At 47.3% G+C, this 26,881-nt stretch overlaps 1 protein-coding gene across 6 annotated transcripts in view; it reads right to left on the reverse strand.

Annotated features, from left to right (window-relative positions):
• Positions 1–26,881, reverse strand: part of CSDE1 (cold shock domain containing E1) — a 1,384,522-nt gene that overhangs the window by 967,555 nt on the left and 390,086 nt on the right. For all 6 annotated transcript variants that reach the window (XM_069633412.1, XM_069633411.1, XM_069633408.1 and 3 more), the window contains one exon: positions 25,946–26,043. In XM_069633412.1, the coding sequence (XP_069489513.1) occupies positions 25,946–26,043 (98 nt within the window). The remainder of the gene's footprint in view (positions 1–25,945; positions 26,044–26,881) is intronic.

Here is a 26,881-nt window from a genome sequence, read left to right on the forward strand (position 1 = left end):
CAGATTCCTCACAGGACTTGGCAGGTCGATGGAAGGTCCGAGGTAGCTTGTCCTGCATCAACCTCAGCCCTTGTTTCGCAGGGGTTGCATGTTCAAGCTGATCTCGGCTTCTTTTCTTTGGCTGGTGCAAGGACCATCGGTGACCTAATGCAGCAAAACACGATGCAGGACCCCTCTCAGGACTGAGCTAGACTCAGGTGAGCTGTTTCTGACAGTGGTCACCGCAGAACGGCGACGCAAACGGACTTGCTTGCCGCGGTCAGGATTTCCCTCCCATCTCAGGTCCCTTTAACGCAATGACTCCGAAATTTTTCTGAAGTAAGTCTTGTAGGACACGAGTATTCCTAGGATTCCAGGCCTTAACTCCGAACAGTGACGTCAGCAGCAAACTCAGCGGGTCAGCCACAGGGCAGTCCCGGGGCACTTCCAAAGGACCTTCTTCGCAAGGTACCAAACAGACATCAGGAATGGATTTCCCCTCATTGGGTTGCAGCGCAGGACTGCTGAAGATCAAAAGCAAGACCAGGCTCTTACAGGACAGCAGAAGTGGATCTACTTCAGATGGGTCACCGGTCTCCTCACAGGTCTCACAGCTGGACAAGAGTCTTGGCTCCTTCAGGTTTCTCCAGGATCTCTCCAGAGTGGGTGCAAGGGTGCTCTTATCCTAAACGCCAGGTAAGGGCAGAAATTCCCACTAGCCAGTAGTAGAACTTGCCCCACACAACCCAGCAGTAGTCCAACCAGAACCACTGGTGGGAACACACACTGAAACTAGTTTGTGGATTGGAACCATAGTCCCAGGCCACATACATAGCCCTCCAGTAGCCCACCAAAAGCCTCTGCTTTCCCCGGCACTGGAAGTCCATATAAAGATTTTCCTGGCCTCACAGGCCAGGAAGAAGGCTAAAAGACAAGATGGTCAAAGGACAAGCGAAAAACCTTGTGGCATGGCCATGTTGGTCACTAGCCATAGTTGGTAGCCAAATGCGGTAATGCTAAAACTAAAATCATCAACAAAAATGGAAAAATGTCACTGCTGCTACCACCTTGTCCATTTAGCACACCTAGAGTAACCAAAAATCCTCTGAGTGTTAGTCTAGGGCAAAAACAAAAGTGTACTGCATTGTACAATGATGAGCCTGCAGCAGGGATAAGGGCGCAGCGTTTGGTGCCGGAGGTGTTCGGCGCCAGATGGTGGAGGCAAGCACAGGACAAGTGAGGTCCCTGGTTCGGAGAGGGAGCGAAGGCCGTGCGAGGAACTAAGACGGGACAGGGTGGTGGTGGAGGGCCTTGTTGGAACTGTACTCAGGCACATTGGCTAGGTGCTACCCCCAAATGTCATCCTTAAGCCCAGCACATGAGCCCTCACGATCTACCTCACACCCCCCCCCCCCAATTCTCTTCTGCACCCAACTTGAGGCCCACAAAGTTCACCTTGGATCCCAGCCGCGCCCGGCCACCACCCCCCCCCCGCCCAAGAGCAGGATGTGGACAATAGGACTGCTGCAGCAACACAGAGGCCCACCCCAAAACACCGCCAGTGACCCCCTGCCCCTGGGGGGACGATGGGGGTCAAAGGGGACACCCCCCTCGCTACCCCATAAAATCCCATGGGGGAAGTGCATTTACTGATCGATGAGATCCAATTTCAGGGGGGGGGTGGGCAAGGTTGTCCTTGAAGGGGCCATGGCAGGGCGCACAGAGAATCCCCAACACTTGCCAACCGAGCAAAGTACTGAAACCTAGAGGGCCTGTTTGTTACATGCCGTGGGGAGGTCTGTACCAACTCGACACAAGACCACCTAGGTATCAGGAAATTTGCCAATGCCCAGAGGGAACACCGGAAGGAACACCATATGCAGTGCTATAGACAAGGTTTACAACCAGGGTGGCTCGATTGTCACTCCCCCAACCTTTACTGACCCCACTAGGCCCCACGTCCCGAGAGCTACCATCTTGGAGCACAAGTTACCTGAACCCCATATCCTGGGTCAACAAAGTCAGGTTCCACTGCGAAGGAGGATGCTATTCCAGCTGCACCCACAAGCAACTGTATGGCCCCAAGCTTGATCTCCAATTCCTAGCCTAGACCCTGCTTTCACGCTAGCAAATGACCTGGCATTGCTTCATCAACTCCTGCCCCCCCCCCCCAGACCCTTCCAACGAGTAAGCCGGCAGAGGGATCACCGGCTACATGGTTACTTACTTCTCTGGTTCCTCCATCAGTGCCTGGAGTGAGCATCTGTCTACTTGCTCCGGGGTCGTCTCTTTTCTTCGCTTAACCCCACTCGGGGCCCACAACATGCAACCAATCTGGGTGTTGGGAAAGCCACTGACCCATCCCATGGGGATGACTGCTCAACCAGAGGGTTCAAGAGCAATGAAGCACTTGCTGAGTTGGTACTCAAGAAAATACTTGCAGCCCTGATGGAGGCTATGGGGAGGGGAGGAGCAAAGCTGCAGGGGGGGGAAGGGGGCCCTGCACCCCTCCCAGTGCTGGCAAGGGGCCGCCTAACCCATCCATGGAAAACCCTAATGCACAGGTACCTTTGATCACTGCAATTCGGATCTTGGGAAACAGAGTACTGCTAACATTGCAGCCCCTTAAGAAAGTATCAAGGCTGGAGAGTCCAAAGGGGTGTTTAAATCCAAGCCAAAGCACACCCTGCTCGGGGGTCATGCATCAAATCCAACAAAATGTACTAGCCTAGGGGCAACCAGGGGTCAAGCCACACAGCAAAGAACGGGCAGGGATAAGCACAAAGCCCAAAGAGTGCTCCTATGTGCCACAATCTACCATGGGGTACCCAAACTAGCAACGCCTTGCTGAATAAAAGCCTGCATTGGTTGCGAATGGCCAGAGGTTGTGACCGTTTCCAGGTAAGCCATGGTGGGGTGTCAGAGTTCCAAGTAAAGGCGATAACCTCTGACATTGTTGAACTGTCTTTTTGGGACTGGAGAGTGGCTGGAGTTGTCCTGGGAGAGGTGCGGGGGAGGGGGGAGCTTTTCGCACAAGAGTGGGATTCTAATCAACCCGTACCACTGCACTGGTCTTGATGGCCTATATTTAGGCAATCCCTGAGGAATACTCTCCTAAATGGCGCAAATCTTAAACCTTTAGGAAGGGGTTTAGTGGGGCATTATGTGGTTAGGCCCCAGCGCTGGCGTTACCTTGATAAAGACCGGGCTCCCTCAACGTTTTTTCCCCCTATATTGTCACTCTTGATGTGTAGCATATGTTGGGTTTGGTTTGTAAATTGTGATGGCCGAATAAAGTTTTGTTGAAATTGATAAGTTACCACAAGTGATAACAAGTTACTAAAAGTAGTAGCAAAGTAACTAGACTAAGGGAAACAAGATTTCCCAGTGCTGACAGCCTGAGGGACATGTCGGTTTCCCCCTAACAAATGAGCAAGGCAGTGTACAGAAGCTTAAGGCTTCACTGCAAAAAGTACAAACCAGGAGCAAAAAATTAAAGACAAAAAGTATGAGGGGCCATGAAAATGGCAGAGAAGGAAAGGTGCAGTAAAGAAATCTTTCCCAACAACAGCTCAAACCAAACGTGTGAAGTAGTTGTAATGGGAATCAGCTGCACAAGACATTTACACATTGTGAACAATGCAATGAGAGAGTGAAGGAGAGAGATGAAGAGCTTGGTGAGGTGAGAAATGTTGGGAAGAATTTGTAGTCTCGAACTGGTGTGGGACTTTACAAGACATCTCTTGGTATTCGGTAACCCACCTTTTAATATAGGCCTATACTGCAGACGTTGGTAGAGTGACTGAGCAGCCAGGCTTATCTAAAGAGGGGTAATGTGAGTTGTAGAGCTGTACAATTAAATCAGTAACTACAGGTATCGAAGTAAACACTTACACACTAGTTATAGTATAAATATTTATGTATATATACACAAACAAGGTTAGACCATCTTTAAAAAGCAACAACTAATAGTAACATTACTTTAAGAATTCGGATTCAGTTCAGTTTTGGTGCCTTTCTCAGCGACAATGAAGAATGAACAGCTCTGGTCGGAAGTTAGTTGATCCCTTGGTCCTGGACTCCGGTTAAAGATTTCCTGCTTCTGTAGGGTCACTAGATGCCCACAATGTTTTGGCTGCATTTGCCCTTCCGAAGACAATGCACTCGATGGTGGTCAGGGGGTCCTCGGGCATTGGGATTCTGCAGCCTTGGAAATTCACAGCAAGTCGGGGGTTGTGCAAAAATGAAGCTAGTCTCAAGGCTATTAAATAAGGGAAGTGTTAAGTAAAAGGGACACTGCACACTCCTAAAATTGTTACATTTAACCCAAAAATTACCCAAGAGATCTTGCAGCTTAAGTGGATGCAACGTCTGGTGATTGGGAAACTTAACCCAAACTGTTAGAAAACTGGTATAGATCGAGAAAGAGGAGGCCCAAGCGCTGTGGATTAGTAAGTTAAGGAAAAAGGGGGGTTGGTCCTCATAATAACCATATAATGAATTCACATGCAATGCGTGTTTCAAACCCTGGAGTAAGACACCAATTAGGGTCTATATTTTATAACCTAAATAAATCAAAATCCATAATGTGTACAACTTCAATTACCCAATTCAAAGAAACCCAACAATACCTCATTGGACAGCGCGTGCCATTGTTTCGCCCTACTTGGCTTTTGAGGTTATCCAAAACTTGCATATGGTCTCGAAATGTATAGTCTTCTGATCCAAGCATTTGCATTGTTTTCATATATCTGAATCACTGTTCCCTCAATGGGTCTGTGTAATGCACAAGTTAATACAAAGGTATCATCATAAAATCAGCTATTGGTCTAAAAAAACGTCTTCTAAATTGTATGGCAGATGCTTAGATGGAGTATTTAAAAAATATCCTTATTAGCATCAATTATCCAGAGATTTCAGCCAACAGATTGAGTTATATAGACCCTAATTGGTGTCTTACTCAGGGTTTGAAACAAGTGTGGCATGTCAATTCATTATATGGTTATTATAATGAGGACCAACCCCCTTTTTCGTTAACTTACTAATCCACAGCGCTTAGGACTCTGGTTTCTCCATCTATACCTGGTCTCAAGGCTAGTTGGTTCCACCAGCCTTACTTTATTTACTTAAGCAAATACACAGCTCTCCGAGGTGAGAAAACATGCATTGAGGTGAAATTGGAGGCAGAGGGCAAAAGCCTGCTATGAGAATATCAGACGCAGTAGATTTCCCCCCTCATGGTCCCCACCTCCAATGTTGCTGCTAAAGGCTTAGCTGCTGGCTCGACTTTTGCATGGTTCATGCTTTCAATAATTACCATTAACTAAATAAATGTGCATTTGTGTGCATGCTGGGATTGTATGCATGCATGTGGGTGCATGTTTGTATGCTAGGAGGAGTCTGCAAGTGCACAACTAGGAATGAATGCAGTGTGACTGTTGTAGACTGCGTGTTAATGAGCGCACAGTCTAAATGTCATGGATGCTCCTGTGAATGAAAGGTGTGGGTGCGAGACTGGTGAGTGAATGTGTACATCTCTCTGTATCTGTGTATGCACGCTGGGACCTGGGGAGGGGCAGGTTAGGGAGAATTCATTTCTGTGCTAATTTCCTCCCACCTTGGAGATTCCCAACTCTTTTGCTGGACTTAGGATTTTCAATTTTAACTCCTGAGTGAGTGGGACCTTTTTCCCCACTCCCTCAGGTGTTTTTCCTTGACTAATATTTTATGCTTTCACTGTTTTTGGAGTCTGACAAACTCCATGAGCATCTGCTTTTTGTATAGTGACAGAGCACCCTCAGTGCAGCATAACAGATATCCCTTGGATTTCTCTTAAGGTTTAAGAAACATTTCTTGGGGTGAACTATTGTTCCCAAGAATAGTAATGTGAAAGTGACTTTACTAAATTTTTTACTTTGTAGGTCCAGCACACACCATCTTATGTTAAGTGCTGGGGAGTTGCCTATTAGCCCCTTATGCTACTTCCTCATGTAACATTTTGTGTTACTCTTACTACTTTAAATGGCTAACTCCACTTTGGCGCAACCCCCAACTTACTGTGCCTCTCCAATGCTGCAGAAGACCTATGCCAGGGGTCGAGTGTCCATGGAGTGCAATGTATTCCGCAGATCAAATCCAGCCAAAAGCTCCAGGAGCCTCCTAAGGACACCCCAGAAGTAGGAAATCCCGATCCAGAGTCCCCTCGCGAGAGTGCAGGACCGAGGGAGCAAGGAAAGTCCAACCAGGGATATTCTTACTGTGTCAGCGCCCATTGCGAGGCACTGAAACCACAAAGAGTCGCTAATCTAACAAAATCCGGAGCCGACTAAGTAGCCTTCCCGAATACTACCGCAGGAGCCAGCCATACGTCCTCCCTCTTGGCCCCACGACTGAGGCCCAGGAACAAGGGTCTGCTTGGCTGTAGCAAGGAGGAATCCAGCAGGAACACTTTATTCAAACCAGAGGTACTGTGGAGGCTTGGGGTATTGGCCTTATTGCCATAGGTTGTGCTTTCTCACTTGAGAAGTGTACTGGCTTACCTTTTTTGAGTTGATTTCAACTCCCCTTGTACAGACTTAACAGCTGGTGTTCCTTCAGTGATTTTCTTGAACTGACTTTGTGAAAGACTTTATCCAAGAAGTGCATCAGAAATATAGAACAAGTTAGTTGCCTGTAACTACTGTTCTCCAGCATGGGTCTGGCATGGATTCACATGCTCATGAATAATCCCAGTCAGGCTGGGAATCCGCGGTAAAGAAAAAATCTGTTTCTGAACCGTCTTCCTCCTAACAAGCAATCACCAAGCTCTGGGTCATACAGCCCCCAGCCAATGACTGCCCTCTACATAAGCCCCTCCTCCGGCAGCCATCTTCAGATTTGGTAGCACGTAAAGTGGCAGTAGGACCAAGAGAAGAGCCGCAGAGGGGTAGCCGGGGAGGGAATGGTTTGCATGTGAATTCATGCCAGACCCATGCTAACAGTCAAGGTAAGCAATTTGTTCCTTCTCCAGCATGGGGTCTGGCATGGATTCACATGCGCATGAATAAAGAATACATAGCAATATACATGCACAACCACGGGAGGTGGCAAAGCTCAACATTAAGCATTTCAACAACATTAAGCATCTCTTACCTCCTCACCCGGCTCACCTTCACGTGAACAGGTTTGCGCAGCACTGCTTGGCCGACTCTGGACTCCTCCCTGGAATCCCAGTCGACGCAGTAGAATCTTGTGAAGGTGTGCGTCGACCTCCACGTAGCAGCCCTGCAGATGTCCAGCAGGGGCACACCAGACAGGAACGCTGTAATTGCAGTGATCCCTCTGGTCTAATGGGCTCGGACGGCCAGGCAACTGTCATTTTGCCAACCGGTGACAGTGTGTGATGCAGCCGGAGAGCCACCTGGAAATGGAGGCCTTGGTGAGGGCCTTCCCTTGATTCACAGGGCCAAATTTCACAAACAGCTGTGACATCTTCGAAAACTCTTTGTGCGGTCCATGTATAACTTGAGCACTCTAGCCACATCCAGCGAGTGCTAAATTCTCTCGGCCGCCGATGAAGGCGATGGGAAGTAAACAGTTAACACCAAGGGCTCGTTGAGATGGAAGTCCGACGGCACCTTGGGCATGAAGGAGGGGTGAGTCCTCAGCACAACCCTCGCTGCGTGGAAAGTGAAGTACGGAAGCTTACAGGAGAGTGCCTGGATCTCTCCCACTCGGTGTGCGGAGCTGATGGCCACCAGGAACGCAGTCTTCCACGATAGGAATTTCAGAGGTGCCGAATGCAGAGGCTCGAACGGGGGACTCATGGGCCTGGTCAGCAGCACATTGAGCTCCCACGCCGGGGCATTCGCTGGCAGGAACGAGCGGAAAAGTCATTTCATGAACTCCTTAACCTGGCGATGCGACCACAGCAACGATCGCCCTGGAGTTCTGGTGTAGCGGGAGATAGCCGCCAGATGGATCTTGATAGGTGTGCGGCAGACCCGCCTTGGCCAGCGACAGCAAGTACGGAAGAACTTAAGGGGCTGTAATCCATGAAGGGTTTATCTTCTGTGCACGGCACCAGACGGTGAACCTCTTCCATTTATGTCCGTAGCACTTAAGCGTCGAAGCAGCCCTGGCTGTGGCAAGCACCTCCTTGCAGTCCGCCGGGATCTCGTATCCACCGAACTCTAGTGCTGCAGGAGCCAGGCCTGCAGGGTCAGCGCTGACGGGTCGTGGTGCAGTATCGCGCCTCCTTCCCTGGCGAGAAGATCTGCGTCCGCCAGAAGGTCCAGGTACCATATTTGCCACGGCCACGCAGGTGCGACGAGGATCATACTGCACCAGGACCGTCTGAGTTGACTGATAAGTCGTAGAAGCAACGGCGGGAACGCATAGAGAAACAGGCTGTCCCAGGGGAATGAGAACACCTCCCCCATGCTCCCCGGCTGGGGAAACCTGCTGGCATTTGGTGTTCATCGCTGTCGCAAACAGATCGATCTGGGGATTGCCCCATTGTCGAAATAGTAGGTCCACCTGATCCTGCCGAAGTTCCCACTCTTGGCAAGAGTGCAGCTCCCTCCTGAGCGAGTCGGCGACTGCGTTCACTCCTGTCAGATGAAAGGGTACCAGGAACATCCTTTGAGCGACGGCCGAGTGCCATAGGTCCTGCGCTTCCTTGGAGAGGGCAGGGGATCTGGTGCCTCCTGCTTCCGAATGTAGAACATAGTCGTGGTGGTGTTGGTGAAGAGTCGCACCACCTTGCCCTTGAGGGACGGACGGAATGACTTGAGGGCCCAGAACACGGCCTGCAGCTCCAGGACGTTGCTGTGCAACAACGACTTCTCTGTGAGCCAAAGGCCTCTTGCGTGTATTTTAAGCTCTTTACTCGGCTGATCAACCTAGGTGAGCAAAGTTCCCCGTATTCAAGGGGAGCAATAGAACTGATCCCACCAATGATCACCCTATTGCCCTCTTGGATGTGTTGGGTAAGCTATTTGCAGCTTTACTTCTGAGACACCGCCAGAAATGGGTAATCGAAACTAATGGGGGAGATCCCTGCCAAACTGGCTTTGTAACGGGGGTGGGCACTGATCTGAACTGGTTTCTCCTGAATATCCTTAAAGGCAAAGCATTAAAAAGTGAAACAAAAACCTATTTGGCCTTGGTTGACTTTAAGTCTTGGATAGTGTTGACAGACCATGGTCTACAATTGAGGAATGGGATTGTCCTATAAATCTTTTCTTGGCAATCAAGGCTTTGTAGATATCAACAAAGTGCAAATGAGATTAAATGCTCAGGGCCTGCTGACCAAGTAAATCAGCACCCACAGAGGGTTCAAACAGGGATACCCGTTTGCTCCCACTCAGTTTAATTTATTTGTATCTGATCTTCATAATACTTTGGGACACGAAAGATCCCCCCCCCCCCCCCCCCAACCAGCTTCGTGACCACAATTTAGCATGGATCTTGTATGCAGACTATCGAGTCCTGATTTACCAGACACCTATAGGCCTTAAGCATAGGAAGATCAGTATACAGCTGTATATGGTCAAAAATGGGCTAGATATAAACAAATCTAAAACTAACATCTTGGTTACGAGAAATACCCTTTTAAAAAGGCAACTGGTACATTAAGTCCTCACCCAAGTTTCATCTATGACCTATCTGGGTGCGTATATTAACACTAGTTTTGCAATAGTCCCAGTCAACTGGACTTCAAAACAAAAATGTGACCGCCCAGGGATTAATGGTTTCCCAAAAAGTAAGCTCAATTTTCAATTCTTCCCGTGCTGACTTTATCTAAACAAAAGTCATGACAACCTTAACCTACGGCAGGGAGGCTTTATTTACTCCCTGGAAAATCTGTCCTTCACTATAGGGGACCTTTTGGAGAAGAATATTGAGATTTCCTAGAGAAGTGCCTACCTCAGTTATCAGATCTGAATTAGGCTTAGCATCTATGCAAGAACGGTATGGAAGGCGCTTTCCTTATTCATGCGTATTCCTGCCCTTCCATATAAAATATTAGCCACGGAAATAGTGAAGCGAGATACCAATCTTCTGGGGCAATGGGTCTCTGGCGATTTTAAGAACATCTAGTAATTAAACAGGAAACACTAATTGAAATCACAGTGGTTAAAAAGGAAGCTATCAACAGGATTGGATTCAGATGGTCGAGCTTCAAAATAAACACTGCCTGCACACTAATCTGAGAAATGAAAACACAGCGTAGAACTGTCTCCCAAAATATTTTACCAGATTTCCTAGCCATGGTTTAGATATCGCTTTATGCAATTCCGTCCGAATACATATCCAACAAAACAATTTCTGATGGTATACTAGGAGGTTAAGCCTAGATGCAGATGTGCCTTGGAGGTGAAGAGCAGAACTTTAAAAACATATTACACCGTTTTCTACTTGTTTCACTGACCTATGAACTATACACAGAAGAACTCTGGGTTTTATTCTCACTTGGTGAAAACTTAGATAACCTTTAACTTGTTAAAGTTTTTCAAATGAAGTTTTCGATCAGGAAAACATCTAGAATAGATAGTCTTCAGATTAGCATACTGGAAGAAACTCAGCGGTTCCTTCTACAATAATTGCACTCTAGTGCATTATGGATTTTCTTTTGTATGAAGACGAATGATTAGGTCTTTTGCTTCTGGCTTTTTTATTGTGTGAAATCAAGAGTGGAAAATTATATGCCGATATGAAATCTTAAAATTTATTCATGATGTATTTTACGTGATTTCAATGGTAAAGGCTTGTATTAAACCATAAATCTTAAAAAAAATTAGACCTTTAATAACACACTAGGAGATCGAAATCACAGCAAGGTATTGCAATCAAATATCACGTGTATACATTCACCTTTATAGATATCACTTACTAATTATAAGGTAAGTAATACAATGCAAGAAAAAAACTTTGTCAGGCTCCCTCTATAAGAGGTCAGCCCTTCTATGTATGGGGTACAGTGCCCAAAGGTTACAGGTTCCCATTACAGTAGTGAATTTCAAGAAAGATAGAAAAATTACCACAACAGCCTACTGCACGAGTTCAAAATGTTTCCAAAGTATTTCAAAATGAAATCTGCATACACCCAAATTAGGCAAGTATTAGCTCAGGGACAGGATCTAGGTGAGCTCTAGCGTAGGATACTTGACTTAAGGGCGACAGCAAAATGTCAAGCCAGAGGGAGTTAGGGGGCTTTGCACTCAATGTTCTGCTATGGCGGACCGGGGCAGGGAGCAGGACCATCTAGGTTTACTTAAAGCCCCCCCCCTCCCTCATGACTCATTGTCAAGGTGACCCCATGAGTTGTCAGGAATTAGATGGGGACACAATCTGTTATTTCTTTGGGCGAGGCGCCCAGGGGATGCAGGTGCAATTTCTTATGGTGCCAGTAAAGCTTCCAGGTGGAGGTCAAAACCATGAAGAACAGATCTCCACAGGGAGAGACTCCCTTGGGCCACCTCACAGGACAGATAGATGGCTTCCAGTGAATGTCACCGTGACCAGACCGACAGGCAATCTTTCAGGGAGAAATACAAGCACCTGAAGCAAAGCCTCCCTGAAATTGTGGAAGGCAGCAGCTTATGGCACGAGGTGAGGACGCACTAAGTTCCAATGCTCAACTCAGAACCACGACCCCTGCAGCAAGGAAGCTAAGTCGACCAGAGTCCAGGGACACTTCCAAAGGCTCTGCAGGCCCAGATCCTCAAGCATACATCAAGACTAGTTGGTCGCACTACTACAAGCGTTGATGAACAGCGCTTCACCGTGGATGATAGTCAGCAGCTGAAGGAGTCCACGTCATCAGCAGGCTCGTCTTCACAGGAATCTTGGCTCCAACGTGGATCTGAAGAATGGCTGCAGGTGTCATCCATTTATCCCGATTTAGGGCTGCAAGAAAGTTGTAGCCCGCCAATGGTAAGGATCTGCTACATTTTAAACGGTATTACCCAAATTGACCTTTTGCACAATTGACCTAATTATAGTGGTCCCAATTGGCCTTCTGCACAATTGACCTTTATATTTTAGTTATTTTATATATATGTATTGGGTTGGTTTTGGATTGTAAATGTAAGGGGATTGGGTGGGAGTTTGCAGGGGGGGGTGAAAAGGTCAATTAGTATACAACCATTTTAACAGCCAGAGGTTGTCCAATTCTGGACGACAACTAGTTTTTACATCTGCCCAGCACCAGACTTTCTGGCAAGAGGGGACTTTGACTGGGTCCAGGTGGTCCCAGGACAGTCCCCTGGGCACACAAATAATATTAAAGCAGGACGGAAATCCCCAAAAACTGATGGGATATTTTAAGGGGAACTCCTTCCAACATTCTTCCAAACCACCTTTGATCAATGCCTGGCAATAGTAGAAAAAGTACTTCCCAAGCTACTGCATGAAGACTAAACGGGGTTCCTAAAAGGCAGGCATTCGGTTGATAAAGACTACTGCTAAGCATCATAGGAGACCCATGGGTTAAGGAATGTGCAATCCTCTTGATGCCGAAAAGCCATTGACTGACAAGGGAATTTGTTTGATATAATTAAAAATATGGGAATAAAGGGGAATTCTCCTATGTGGGTAAAAGAACACTACACAATTAACTGCCTAATTTACATAACAGTGAGTTTGTTTTCAGGCATCAGACAGCCTTTTGACGCCCCATCCAGCCCTGCTGTACGGATTGACTATTGAACCACTGGTGGAACTTGTTAGATAATCCATGTGGTACAAGCGAATTAAAGCTGACCCAAGGGAGCATCAAATCTCACTAAATGCAGATGATGTCCCAATGTATATCGAACAGCCCAAGCAATATCTGTTCTACCGGATATACAAGAATATGGATCAGCGGCTAGGTATAAAGTCATCAATTAGTCCGAAAATATTCTGTTAGCATGTGGGGGAGGGGATAAAGGAACAGTCGGAAGGTCAGTTTATGGTCCAACAGTAAACTTCATATGCTTGGAGTGGAAGGCGGGAGGTAATCGCTTTGTAACCAAAACCATTGTAGTTTTTAATGATAGGCCTGTTCTTCGACAAATGAAGACTTGCCTTTCAAGATGGAATATGTTACCATTTTAACAGTTAAATTGAATTGTATTAAACAATATTCCATGCCAAAACTTTTATATCTTTCACAAATTCTCCCAATATGTATCCAAGCATCTAGCTTCAGAGACCAAATGATTGGTTTGCGATGTATATTGAGAAAGTAAAAAAAAAATATAAAACAAAATATAAAACAAATCAGGCAAACTATTAAAGCAACTAAAAATAATGGTGGCCTCGCCTCGAGATCAGATCACAGGGCTGCATAGTCTAGCATCATTCGAAGATGGCTGAAAGTGAAAGATGAAGTTATTTCTTACCTGGTAACGTTCTTTCGATGGTATGTTCCTCCGACGTATTCCTTATCTTGATAGATCATCTCCAGCTTGATGGCCTCGGAAATATTTTTTTCAGTAGAGGGCGCTGCGCGTCGATGTCCCTCGAGCCGATGTCCCTCGACAGCCTCCGTATCAGCGCCGACGTCATCATGCGTATAAATAGACTCGCGCAGCGTCCGTTGCTCAATTCCGTTTTGACGTTAACAGTTTTACATGAATTGGTTCGTGACCCAGAAGGAGCGTAAGCTGTAACCACAAGGGAAGTTTTACTGAGGGGATGGATGGATGGGAGGGGCGATAGGGAATACGTCGGAGGAACATCTCATCGAAAGAACGTCACCAGGTAAGAAGTAACTTGTTCTTCGAAGGGATTGTGTCCGACGTATTCCTTATCTTGATAGACTCCCATAGCAGTGGTGTGTAACTGGCGGTGGGAGTCAAATTGTTCACTCTTGAAGGGAAACATGGCAAAGTGCAACACAGCTTTGCCAAACCTATTCTCTTGGCTAGAGGAGGAATCCAGGTTGTAAAATCTTGTGAAGGTATGTGCAGACGACCATGTGGCAGCCGCACATATGTCTCGAATCGGTACCCCTCTTTGGAGGGCCGAAGAGGCTGCGATACCCCTGGTTGAATGAGCCCTAAGATTTTGAGGAGGCTCTTTCCCTGCCAGTTTGTAACATTCCAAAATGGCTAAAATAATCCATCTGGAAATAGTTTGTTTTGTTATCGGTAATCCCAATTTGTGCCCCGAGTAACCTACGAACAGTTGGTCTGCTTGCCTAATCCTAGCAAGTCTGCTGATGTAAAAGCTCAAAGCCCGCCTTGGGTCCAGCCTATGCAGCCTTTCTTCCCCCTTCCCCCGGATGGGGAGGGGGATAAAATTAAGGCAAGGTAATCTTCTGAGTGATGTGGAATTCAGAAACCACCTTTGGGAGAAAATTAGGCTTCACTTGTAGGACAACTTTATCTTTATGAAAAATTGTATGTGGGGGTTTACAAGATAGAGCCTGTAATTCGCTCACCCTCCTAGCAGATGTCGGTGCCACTAATAAGACAGTTTTAAGGGTGAGAAACCTTAGTAAACAAGAGTGGAGAGGTTCAAAAGGAGTACCCATCATGAAATTTAAGACTAAATTTAAGTCCCATAAGGGAACTTGGCATGGTCTTGGAGGATAGACATTGGTTAATCCCTTCAGAAATTGTATTACTAAGGGTAACTTGAAATACGATGGTTCCTCTGCAGTGTGCTTGAAGATCGATAGCGCTACGAGATAGCCCTTGATAGTGCCAACCTGAAGGCCCGAATTTGCCAAATGAAGAGAATACCGTTGGTGTAACACATGAAAAGGGGGTCGATCTTTTCTCTACACCAGCTGCAAAATTTGTTCCAATGGAACTTTTCTAGGCTGTCATCCGCCATCCAAACCCAGACTCTCAACCATGCAACTCTGCGGGTTGTAGTACATGGCCCTACTGATGGTGTCAGCAGAATCAATGGCAGTTTGAAGGGATTCGCACATTGCGTCTTTACCATCCTTAATGTTTAGAAATGCTTCCCCTTCTTCTCCCTCTGGGAGGCAGTCAGCCGCTGATGAAGCACACTCCCAAAGTGTATGGCTGAACCTTGCGAGCGTACAAGTAGCTTTAGTAGATTTCAACGCCATGCTACATGTAGAAAAAAACTTTTCTTAGTGTTGTAGCTTTTGTCATCCCTGTCCTGTAGAACAGTAGGGTATGCCGATCTACTGACTGATGCAGTTGCTGCTTGGACAACGAGACTGGAGTTGGATGTTCAGACAAAAATCCTGTGTCAGTAGTAGATACCCTATATTTGGCTGATAACATTTTGTTAACCGCCGGGATAACCACAGCAGTTTGAGTTAGCCAATATTTTTCTTTGTAATGCAGCGTGAAATGGAACCACAGATCCTCCTGTGGGCCTTTGACTAAGATGTCTGTAAGGTCATCCTGTTGGAATGCAGGTGAAGGTGTAGACCAACCCATGAATTCTATAATTCTTGCCATTAAAATTCTGTAAAGGGTCTCAGCATGTTCCCCTGGGTCTGGTTTGGCAAATTCCATTTCTGGGGAAGTATCTAACCCACTTGCCTCAAGTAGGGATTCTCTAAGGTCCTTCAACTTATTTTCCTCAGAGGTAAATTCCTCTGGTTCTGGTGTTGCAGATCTCTGCACCCCAAAGGGTCTTTCTTGATCTGAATCCTCCCCTTCCTCATAGATTGAAGGCAAAGGTCTGAAATGATCAGACCTTGGAAATGGCTTAAATCCCATTTCCAGAGCAGAAGGGGCTAAATTTGTCGTAATCGGTTGGGAAAACGCTGACGTTAAAGGCTTCGAAAAAACAGAAAAAGGCGTCGAGAAGATTGGAAGTGGCCTCAAAGAACTCGAGAGGATCGGGATCCTACTCTAGGTTGTCGATGACCTCAGTCATGTTAGAGGCTCTGGGTATGACCACTGGCTGTGAGGTAGTGACGGCCGTGGGTTTGCTCTTTTTTCGGCATCGACATCCAAGACGGCGTCGATTCGATCGACCGATGCGTCGATGAGCCCTTCGATAATGGCGTCGATGACGCAGATTTATGCGTCGAAGGGACCTTTGACGATGGCACAGTGCCTTTTCTCGAGGGTTTGTGACGCTCGAGTAGTTTCTTTCGCCGGGTGCAACGACTCGCGGCATTTAGATTTTTCGGGTCTTTCACCCAGGGTATCACCCTCAGCTGTCTTCGAGGGGGTCGAGGCAGCTTTCTCGAAGACGCTAAGCATCCTTTTACAGAATTCCTCCCACTCAGCCTGAGAGCTATGTTTTGTGGGGCAGGTGACTCTTTCCGGAGAAAGAAAAGAGGAAGGGGATCTTCGACGTCTCTTACTTGAATGCTTGGATCTCGAAGAGTGGTGGGAGCTGCTTCGAGACCTAGACCGAGAATGTTTCTTGTGTCGGCGAGGAGACAAATGTCTCGATTCTGGCGAGGAAACCTTCGAAGGAGTTTTAACTGTCTTACCTCTCAAGCTTCCCCTTACGCTCCTTCAAGGCTTTCGCCGTCATGGACATGCAGTCCTCGCACTCCGAACATTGGTGCTCCAATACCAGGCACCACAAACAGATCCTGTGAGGATCTGTCAATGACATTTTCTTTCCACAGTCTCGACATTTTTTGAAGCCGGACCGTGGAGTCGTCGGTTCGGATGAGGAAGCCATCGAGCAAGAGTTGGTTTATTCTCAAGGAATAATGAAGAATATATTCTCTGTAGTAACGAACTGAGCAACGCGATTCCGAGGCCCACGAAGCGTGGAAAAACTGAACTGAGCAACGGACGCTGCTCAAGTATTTATACGCATGACGTCGGCGCCGATACGGAGGCTGTCGAGGGACATCGGCTCGAGCGACGCGCAGCGCCCTCTACTGAAAAAAACATTTCCGAGCCCAGCAAGCTGGAGATGATCAAGTTAAGGAATACATCGGAGGACACAATCCCTTTGAAGCACCAGAATGGAATGTATCACGTACACACGTGTTTACCCAAGGTACCAATACCTACCATTTAACGGGATTCCCAAACATTCGAAATTGCATCAGCAATTGATTATGCATTGATGGCATAGAGAGAACCACTACATAATTGGAGTGCACCATTTCAACAACCACTTTGTGACATACTAGTGAAATTCCGGAATTAATGTAACACTGAGTTAATGGCAGGAATATACCGACATATATAGCTACAAACTATGTGGCTGTTGAAGCTCTATATAATAAGCTAGACATGTTGAGATTTGGGATGCTATGTTAGAAGGGCATTCGGCAAAAAACTAAATGGCTATTCTATGGTGGTACGCAGCAGGATTTACAACAAAAACCAGATCCTGCCACTATGGCCAGTGGGTTAACACGTTTGGCGGAGCCAGTGTGAAATCCAGGTACCAGACAAAACAGATCAAACCAACTGATTTTTTTATATCGATTCCGGAAATGTGGGCTGTATCTCTGGTGTGCGCCTGGTCTCGGTGTTCTATGCATTAAAACAAAAACGATGTAGTTTTCCACCCTAGGGGATTTGATCCCAGATGTGCGCATCTCCTTTAAACTTGGAGAAACACAGACAACTTCTACAGAGCATTTATTATACTCTAAATAAAGTACTTCAAGGGTGAAGAACTAAGACTCGGACACAGTGGTAGCATGATTTTGGATATAGAATTAATAAATGGGTTAGAAAATAATAAGGTTACTCACCGTAGTGACCACCTTACTCCTAGTCCATAGTCCCCTTTCCTCCATACGTATGGGACATTCCTCCATCCTGTGGGACGGGACCGGAGCACTTTGTAAAAAGCATCAAATATTTAAAAAAGTTGTCCTTCCTCTCTTTTTACGTGGGGCACCGCACGCAGCCGTAACCCCGCCCCCCCCCCAGCTCCACCCAGCGAATCGCCCATCAGCCCTTTTCTATCGCCAGGCCAGAGACCTTCAAGCAATTATAGAGGAACCTTATTAGAGGGGACGGCGGGCGTATGGAGGAAAGGGGACTATGGACTAGGAGTAAGGTGGTCACTACGGTTTCCTCCATACTTATGGGAGCTTCCCAAGCACTCCTCACAGGAACTACGGGTGGATGGAAACCACTACTGAAAAAGGTTTTGTAGCACAGCGTGGCCAAACTGAGCATCAGATCTGGAGCTCAGGTCCAAACAGTAACGTTTACAAAAAGCAGATGGAGGCCCAGGTAGCCTCTTTCGCGATGGACTCCCAGGGGGCATACTTTTGAAAGGCACAAGCAGTTGCCTTGCCCTGTACCAGGTGAACGTGAATCCCTTTAGGAGGTTTGAGGCCCTGAACAATGCAAGACTCCATAATACAGGCAGCAACCCATCTGAAGATAGTCACTTTGGAGGCCTGTTTACCCTGCGGATTACCAAAGGTCACCAATAGTTGAGAAAAACATCTAAATTCACATGTTCTGTCCAGATAGAACTTAAGAGCTCTAACATCCAGGCAATGCAAAACCCTTTCGGCTTCCAAAGCCATGTTTGGGAAAAAGACGGGCAAGGAGATTGACGGATTTAGATGAAAATCAGAGACCACTTTTAGCAGAAAGAAGGATTCATCCTCAGGACAACCTTAACCTTTTGGAAAACCAAGAAGGGATGCTCCACCGACAAAGCCTGGCGCTCACTCACGCGTTTTGCTGAAGTCACGGCGACCACAGACATTTTCCACGAAAGGTGCTTAAGATCTACCGTAGCCATTGGCTGAAATGGCTTATGGCACAAGGCCGTAAGGACCACGTTTAGATCCCACGTCGGATGCAGTTTGCGAACAGGAGGGTATAGACTCGGATCCGCAAAGTGCCTCTTATCCATTGTATTTGATGGCGAAAAAGAGCACTGGTCCGTGGACAAGTAGGCAGCAACAGTCGAAAGATAAGTCCTGCTAGGTGTGAGACGAAGGACAGCACTGTGTCGATCATAGCCACCCTGGGGTTAAATTCTTTGGCTAAGCACCAGTGGCGGAACCAAAGCCATTTGCTCCTCTATTGAGATCTCATCGAGGGCTTTCTGGCTGCCTGAATAATGCGCATGTTATCAGCAGACAGGTTGAGATGTTCTAAAGCTCTGAACTCAGGCACCATGCCGCCAAGCTGAACAATTGTGGGGAGGGGTGCCACAGCTGCCGATCTCTCTGGTGAAGCAGGTCGGGAACCAACGGAAGCCTGATCCGTGCACACACCGACAGATGTTGAAGCTCTGAAAACCAGAACCTGGCTGGACACCACGGGGCTATGAGCAGAAGAGAACAGTTCATTCTGTTCCTCAGTTTGCAAATTGTCTGATGAATCAGAGGCAGAGGCGGAAAAGCATAGGCCCACATATTTTGCCAGGGAATCTTGAGAGCATCTCCCAGAGACGAGGCTCCCAGCCCGTTCCTGGAGGTATACAGAGGAAGTTACCTGTTTGCCGACGTTGCGAAGAAGTCCACTTCTGGAGTGTCCCAACACTGGAAGATTTGTAAGAGGACCTCCACTTTTAATTCCCACTCGTAGCGGACCATCGTTTGTCGGCTGAGGGCATCACAGTAACATTCAGCTGGCCCCGGATGTGTACTGCCACCAACCAGATGCCATGCTGCACCGCCCATTCCCAAATCTGAATGGCAAGATCCACAAGAGGAGGGGACTTGGTACCTCCCCCCAGCTTGTTGATATAAAACAGACACCACACTGTCCGTGCAGACACTGACCACTTGGTTGACAATGACCGGCCTGAACGCCCAGAGCTCAGATCGCCAGGAGCTCCAGGTGATTTATATGGAGGAGCTTGTCTTGGGGCGACCGGAGATCAGAAACTTGAAGGTCCAACGTCACACCCCACCCCAGAAGGGAAAAGTCAGTCGCGATTGTCACCAGCAGAGCGGGGTCTACCACCACAAAAGTCCCGCTCTCATGAAAGCTGGAATCTATCATTTTGGAGTCCGGATCCACAGCTTGACGCCAAGAACTCCAAAGAGCCATCTGCGTCCGCCTCATCTTGAGCCGAGCAAGAGGAAGAGCCAATACACACGAGGCCCAGAAGCCTCTGGAACCACTAGGCCGACATGCTCCCCAAATGCACAAAGACCTGACACATGGCCACCAGATACGCCATTCTGTCCCCGGTCTGGTATACTCTGCTGTCGATCATGTTCCAACGAAAACTCAGGAAAGTCATGTCCTGAGAGACTGTCATGGAGGATTTCCGCCAGTTCACAGACAGCCTAAGGTGCAACAGGAGATGGCGGAGAGACTGAAGGTTGCTTGAGGCTTTCAACGGACAAGGACTGCACAGCAGCCAATCATCCAAATACGGATACACGTTGATACCCTGAAGCCGAAGATAAGCTGCGATAACAGACATCTTCGTAAAAACACGCGGTGCTGAGCTGAGGCCAAAAGGGAGCACTCGGAAATGGAAGTGCTCCTCCCCCACAGAAAAACGTAGGTATCTCCGATGCGGATTATATGCATCCTGGAGGTCCACCACGCTGAGCCAATCGCCCTTCTGTAAAGAGGACTTTGACAGGGCGTAATCATCTTGATTTTCTCTTCTGGTAGAGAGATTGAACTTGGAAAAGTCTAGGATGGTGTGCAGGCCAGCCTGGTTGGGTTTGGGCACTGTAAACAGCCGGGAATAGAAGCCCTCCTCTTGCTCCCCTAGCGGAACCGGTTCCACCGTCCTGAGATCCAGTAACTTCTGAATCTCAGTTCTGAGGGAGGGCGACCCCGACTGCTGGAAGGGAGGACTGATGGGTGGGGTGGGGGGGCTAAGCGGAAGCCCATCCGAGCGACTGACGAGACCCACCGGTCCTTGGTGATGGTCTGCCACGCCTCCCAATGAGACCTCCCACCAGGGTCTGGTGCGAGCGCAGAGAAACTTCATTTAGCTGTTTTTTGGTGGCAGTGCCATCTGAACCTGAGGAGGAGGCCAAGGAATGGGAGAAAAACCGGCTCTGTTGCTGCCTTCGGTGGGAATTTCCAGATGGGGCATCAACCCTGCGGAATTTACGGTCCAGAAAACTCCTGAAACCAGTGGAAGGCCATGGCTGCGAGGCCATTCTCTGTGCCCTGAAAGGCAGTTTCACCAGGACCGACAAAGTGTTAGCGGTCTGAGTGCTATCCTTAGTTGGTCAGTTCAACATCCGTTGTGGAATGAAAAAGCTCCTTGCCATCAAAGGGCAGGTCCAAAACCTGACACTGCACCTTAGAGAACTTGGTGGCGTGCAGCCAAGCCTGACCAGAGGTGTCCACGCCAAGCATGAAGCCCCGGGCCGAGGTTTCAACATGATGAGCCGCGGCCTCCAGCATATCTGGTGCCAGGACCCTAGTATCTGACAATCCCGCTCTGACATCCTCTAGCTTTTCAGCAGGAATGAATTCCTCAAATTCCGACAGACCTTTCCACATTTTCATATTTGTCCCTGCTAACACCAGTTCTGCATTCGCTTGATGTAACTGCAGGGCTGAATTAGCGAAAATCCTCCTTTCTAAGGAGTAAAGAAGCTTGTCCTCCTTGGCCAGAACCTTTGTAGTCGTTGCAGAAGACGATGCAGCAGGCCTGGATTGTAAAGTGGCAGCAGCCACTACCGTGGAGGAGGGGGGGCGGACACGACGCTAAAGCCACCTCCTACGAAGAATGGAGCCTATAACGCGCGTCAATCTTCTTGTTGATAAACAGTCCATAGTGTGTTTTTTCCCAAACTTTACTGACCTCGGCCAAAATATCCTGCAAGAACAAGCCGGTATGCTCCGAAGGAGACAAGGTGAATGCCCCCGAAAGCACTCCCTCCTGCGGAGCGGGTGCCTCGGGTACTGGAACATCCAAGAGATACATCCTGTCCAGCACCCGGTCATGAAAGGCTCTGACAGAGCGGGGCTCGTCATCGCTGTCCTGATCCCCTTGTGCATCGTTCAAAAGATCCGGATCAGGTTGAGTTGCATCAGGCACCATTATAGACTGGTCAACCGGGGATAACGGAGGCAAGGGAGGAAGAGTCAGGGGGGATGTCCAGCCGGTAAAGACGGTGCCGGCGGAACCACAGGTGCCGCAGCTGGGACCGTAAGTGGGCATATCTCCCTAAACGAGCCTCGAAAATACTCCTTCATGGGGTCAGAGTGCATAAGTCTTTGAAACTTGCTGAAGAAAAAGACGTCCTCCGCCGATGATTTAGGCACGACTGGAGGAAGCCTCTCATGAGCAGAGTGATTCCAGGGACGCAAGGGAGAGGGTTGCCAAGAGGGCCCTTCCCCACTGGTGTCCACGTAAATCAAGGGCGCTGAATCCGCAGGAAGCCAGACATTGTGCGGAAGGGGCATCTGAGCGTTCGAGTCAAACTGGTCGAAAAGAATGTGCATAAGTAAGTCGATGTTCACCTGAAAACCAACTCCCCACACCTAGGGCCGATGGCGTAGTTGTAAGGGAGGTATCCAAAATGGCCACCTTAGTCTTGGCAGGAGTGGCTGCCATTTTGTCAGCACCTGAAGAGAGAACTGCGACAATTGTTGAAATGACAGGGGTCTCCACAGGTGGGTCATGGGTCTTCATCTTAGCCTTCATACAAGGAACCTTGGCCTAGCCAGTTCTGCGTGGCCTAGAATGTTTTTGAGACATGCTATCAGCCAGAAAAGCCTTCAACGGAAGGACCTCGGCACCGCCTGTAACGGAGGAATTCCGGTCCAAGACCTCACTCTGTGCCCCCTCAACAGGTCTGGTGTCACTGCTTGAATGGCAGCGATGAGGAACAAACCTCACCAACAATACCTTAACAGGCCTCTCAGAACTTTTGGTCACCCTAGCCTCCAAACAAGAGGCCTTGGACCCAAGCCCGGTATCTAAACCCCCTTCACAACAGGCCTTGAACTTTCGTTGGTACCAAAAGTCTCAACTGAGGCCTCAGGGCGTACCTCAGTCTTTTTACGGCAAGCTCCGGTACCCGCTGCCACAGTAGAACTGGGCTCACAAATAGCCCCCACAGGAGGGGCCTCTGATTGTAATCCGGCGTCAATAGACCCCTTATGAAGGCCCTCTGAGAAAACTCTGGTACACTTTTCAGTTCAGGCCTAGAAGGCACCTCAGGGCAAACCCCGACAATTGAGCTTTTAACGCTCCTCCCGGACGGGGAAGACCCTGGGAAGGATTCCCCTGGTAGGGTGCTCTAAAAAGTAAAGAACTCACTGGGCGTTTCTTCTTTTCGTCGATGAAAGTATGAAAATGCGATGGAGGAGCGCGTCAAAAAACCTCCTCCCACCGCCCGGACCGAAAGGGAGTCGCAGTAAAAGCACGAGTCCCACCGGTGGTCCGGACCAAGCACTCTAAACAAAGAGGATGGGGATCCGCCCTAGCGAACCGTCGCTGACAAGAACAAGTAGGAAAATCGAACTGAAAAGGCATAGACAGACTTGCGATCGCGAAAACAGAGCAGGAGAGGACAATGGAAGGAAAAAATCTTCAGAAGGTCCAGTCCCGATTGAGCGGAGAAAAGGACTGATGGGCGATGCGCTGGGCCGAGCCAAGCAGGGCGGGATTACAGCCATATGCGGTACCCCACGTAAAAAAGCGAGGAAGGACACATTTTTGAAAAATGTGATGCTTTTTACAAAGTGCTCCGGTCCCGTCCCACAGGACGGAGGAATGTCCTATAAGTATGGAGGAAAGGGGACGGGATGTAGGAGTATGCCGCTCTATCCCCAAGGATAAAAGGAGTATCCCTCCCTCAAAGAAAGCTAATGAAGTTGTCAGAAGTCCAGAAACTAATAAGTCTGACAGTCGTGTCCCAAAACTGTACCTCTGTCCCCAACACTAACAAACTAGTATAAGTGTGCAGGGGTAACCCCTCTAAGGAAAAAGTTCTCCATTTTCCCCAAAAAATGGAAAAATCCACATTTTCGCTGAAACAAAGTGTTGTAAAAATAATGTTCAAAAACCAAAGTTCCAATCTTAGGGATTAACTGCTTTCCTCTAGCTTCTGTATTACATTAAGTCTCCGAATGACATTGGAGGAACTGTTTTTGCTCACGTGTCCAACCAGTTTTGGATTTATCTGTCTTCAACCTTGGGGCTCTTGGCCCTTTCTTCAAATATGTATTTGTCTACATCCGGTCACAGACCCTCTTGGCTTTGAACTTCGGTTTCACTTGTGGGTGCAAGTCAGACTCGCAACGTTGTCTTGCATCCACTTGGTTCACCCTACTACCAAGTTAGCAACCAATTTTGCTTCGGGGTCCCAGACCCTTGTTTTGGGTATGGCGCCCAGACTCACATAGGTACTTTATTTTAGTTTGGCTCACTCTCCTGCCAAACATGCCACTGTCTCTTGGTTGTTGTAGGGTCCAGACCCTCCCTCAAGCTCTTTAGCGCACCCCAATGCTTCCTGAGATGCCCTACAGCTCCCAGGCAGCCTGCGTACCCGCTTGCCAGCTTTGTGGCAGTCTCCACTGTCCCCAGCAGCCGTCTCCAACCTGGAGCTGCAGCAGCGTTTGGGCATCCAGCAGGCTTTGCAGCCTCACTACAGAAAAAGGCTTCTTCCCAGTCACATGTTCAATTTCTTCCATGTGTAGTCTCTCTTCTGGTTCTGCCTTCTGCTTTTCCTCTTTGGAGGATTGCTCTCCCTTTTTTGTGTGTCTGACACTTTCAGTTGAGCTAAGAACTCGGCGTTGTACTGATAACTTCCTTTTAGACAATCGGGGGCCTTTGAACACTAGACTGCTTGCTTGATTGCTTGCATTGGATCTTTGTACTCCTGGCCATCTTCCCAGTCACAGTATTGTCTGTCAAGCTACCTGCACAATATTTCCTATTATCAAGTCTTGTTATGCATGTTCATTTGGCTATATGCATTTTCAGTGTTATGCCGGTTGGTTTGGCTATACACAATATTTTTATTGTCCATGTCTTCAATTTTATCATATGGGTTTAATTTTACTAACTTGACAGTAATACATATTCGCTGTATTGAAAGAGTGAATATTAGGACTTGATTTTCGAAAATGAGTTGGCTGAAAAAGCAAGGCGATACCGCCTTTCCCCCATTGTCCCCCAATCCCTAGGGGGAATTCCTTCCCCCATGTGATCCTTCGTCTGGGCACCAACCCCGGGGGACTGTACAGTGGCGGCACCGCCCTGGCCCCATAGGAAAGGTCTGCTCTAGGGGAGAAGGGACGACATCCTCAGACTGGTCACACTAAACAGAATGGGTTTGAGGGATTCTCCCATGTGCTGACATTGCTCTCAAACCCTGGTAACGACTGGCCATTTGTTCTAGGTCTGTCACAAGGTGAAACTAATGTGGTAAAAGGTATTCTGTTAAAACTGATGTGTTCTTCCCCCCGACACAACAGCTTTTAGCAAGTGTATACTCTTGATGAAGATTTCATCCATAGGAGGTAGACACAGCCATAAGGAAAACATTCAAGACGTAAAAGGAAAACATTCAAGACGTAGAACATTGAGCATGGCCCCTTCGACATTGGTCTACAGCAATTCTGATGAGCTGCCAATGTTGAGGATTTTAAAAAAACAAACATTTGAGCAAGATTGAGCAACTGTGGAAGGTATAAGACTATTGTAACTGAAGACCCAACTGAAGACCCAACAAGAAATAAACTGGCCATGTTGTCTGGTTTAAAAAAAGATTGCCTCCGAAATGAAGATAAGGAGGCTCAAGACACATGATACTGTTTGAATCAGAGGTATGTATTCAGATGTGTATCCATACTAGGCGCATTTCTTGGATCTGTTTGGGTGACTAAAGAAACTCAGGTTTATGTTTGTGCAAACTTTGATACCTTAATACCGGATGGAAGAATTTCAGTCCTATAAAATGAACCAGATTAAAAAATATATGTTCCTTAGCATTATGCAATGGAATTACTTTCCGGACTTGTATGACGTTTTCAAATGCAATGTTCAGATTATACTCTTATGCTGTATAGAATTACAATATAACAAATATAAAATTAAACATGATTAATTGCATATCAGAACAGTTTAAGCAGTTTAAACCAAAAACATAAACCGAGAAGTAACTTACTGCTTGTTTGTATCAATTATGAAATTTATTTTGTCTCCCGTTTCCAGGTGCGAGTTGCCATCAACATCATCAGGAGTGTACGTTAGATAAAATACTTCCTATAATGAAACAATAGTTTAAAAATCAGTCGATCAAAAACTATTACAATGAAAAATGTACTTAATTCCATCTTTTTGACATATTTGTTTTTAAAAAGCTTGTTCATGTCTTCAGTAACTGAAACTGAACTCTGTTTCGTATGTAAAATAAAGGGCATTTAGGACAAATTAGGTTTCAATATCGGTTTATATGGCAAGTCAGCAATGATCCATGGATGTCTGAGGAAATTAACTCAAACTCCAGGCAGCACACCGAAAGTTTAGCGGAAAGGCTCCCAACATACCTGAACATGCAAACTACAATTTTTGAGTTATGTACGTGCTTTTGGTGACAAGGTTTAAATGTGCATTTAGTACTGAAGACACATCTAGTTCAGTATGTAAGCAGAAATATATATATAAAACACAATGCATTACTTACCGTAAAAGCATTTCTGATGGTTATATCTGCTTACATTCACATGCTGTGCATAGTCTGGCATCCAGTGGTCACTGCGGAGTATTGCATTTTGTTTTTCGTAGTCGAAAAAGGGACGTCGACAAGGCGTGTCTGTAACATTATCCCTATAGTGACGTGCAGTGTACCCACAATCCCTCACGCGCAGAGGTCCCTCGGTTTGTATTTTTTCTGCCCTGAGGGAGCCTATTAGACGTGAGTGAGTACAGAAAAGAGATATAGAAGAAAGTCTATGTTCCTTCCATCCGAACGGGGAGGAAGGGTGGGCACATGTGAATCTAAGCAGATACAACCATCAGAAATGCTTTTACGGTAAATAATGCATTGTCTTCTGATGTTTGTTAATCTGCTTAGAATCACACGCTGTGCATAGACTAGCGA

This window comes from Ambystoma mexicanum, chromosome 13, assembly GCF_040938575.1.
Source record: "Ambystoma mexicanum isolate Mex_15411 chromosome 13, UKY_AmexF1_1, whole genome shotgun sequence".
In the NCBI taxonomy this organism is placed as follows: Eukaryota; Metazoa; Chordata; class Amphibia; order Caudata; family Ambystomatidae; genus Ambystoma; species Ambystoma mexicanum.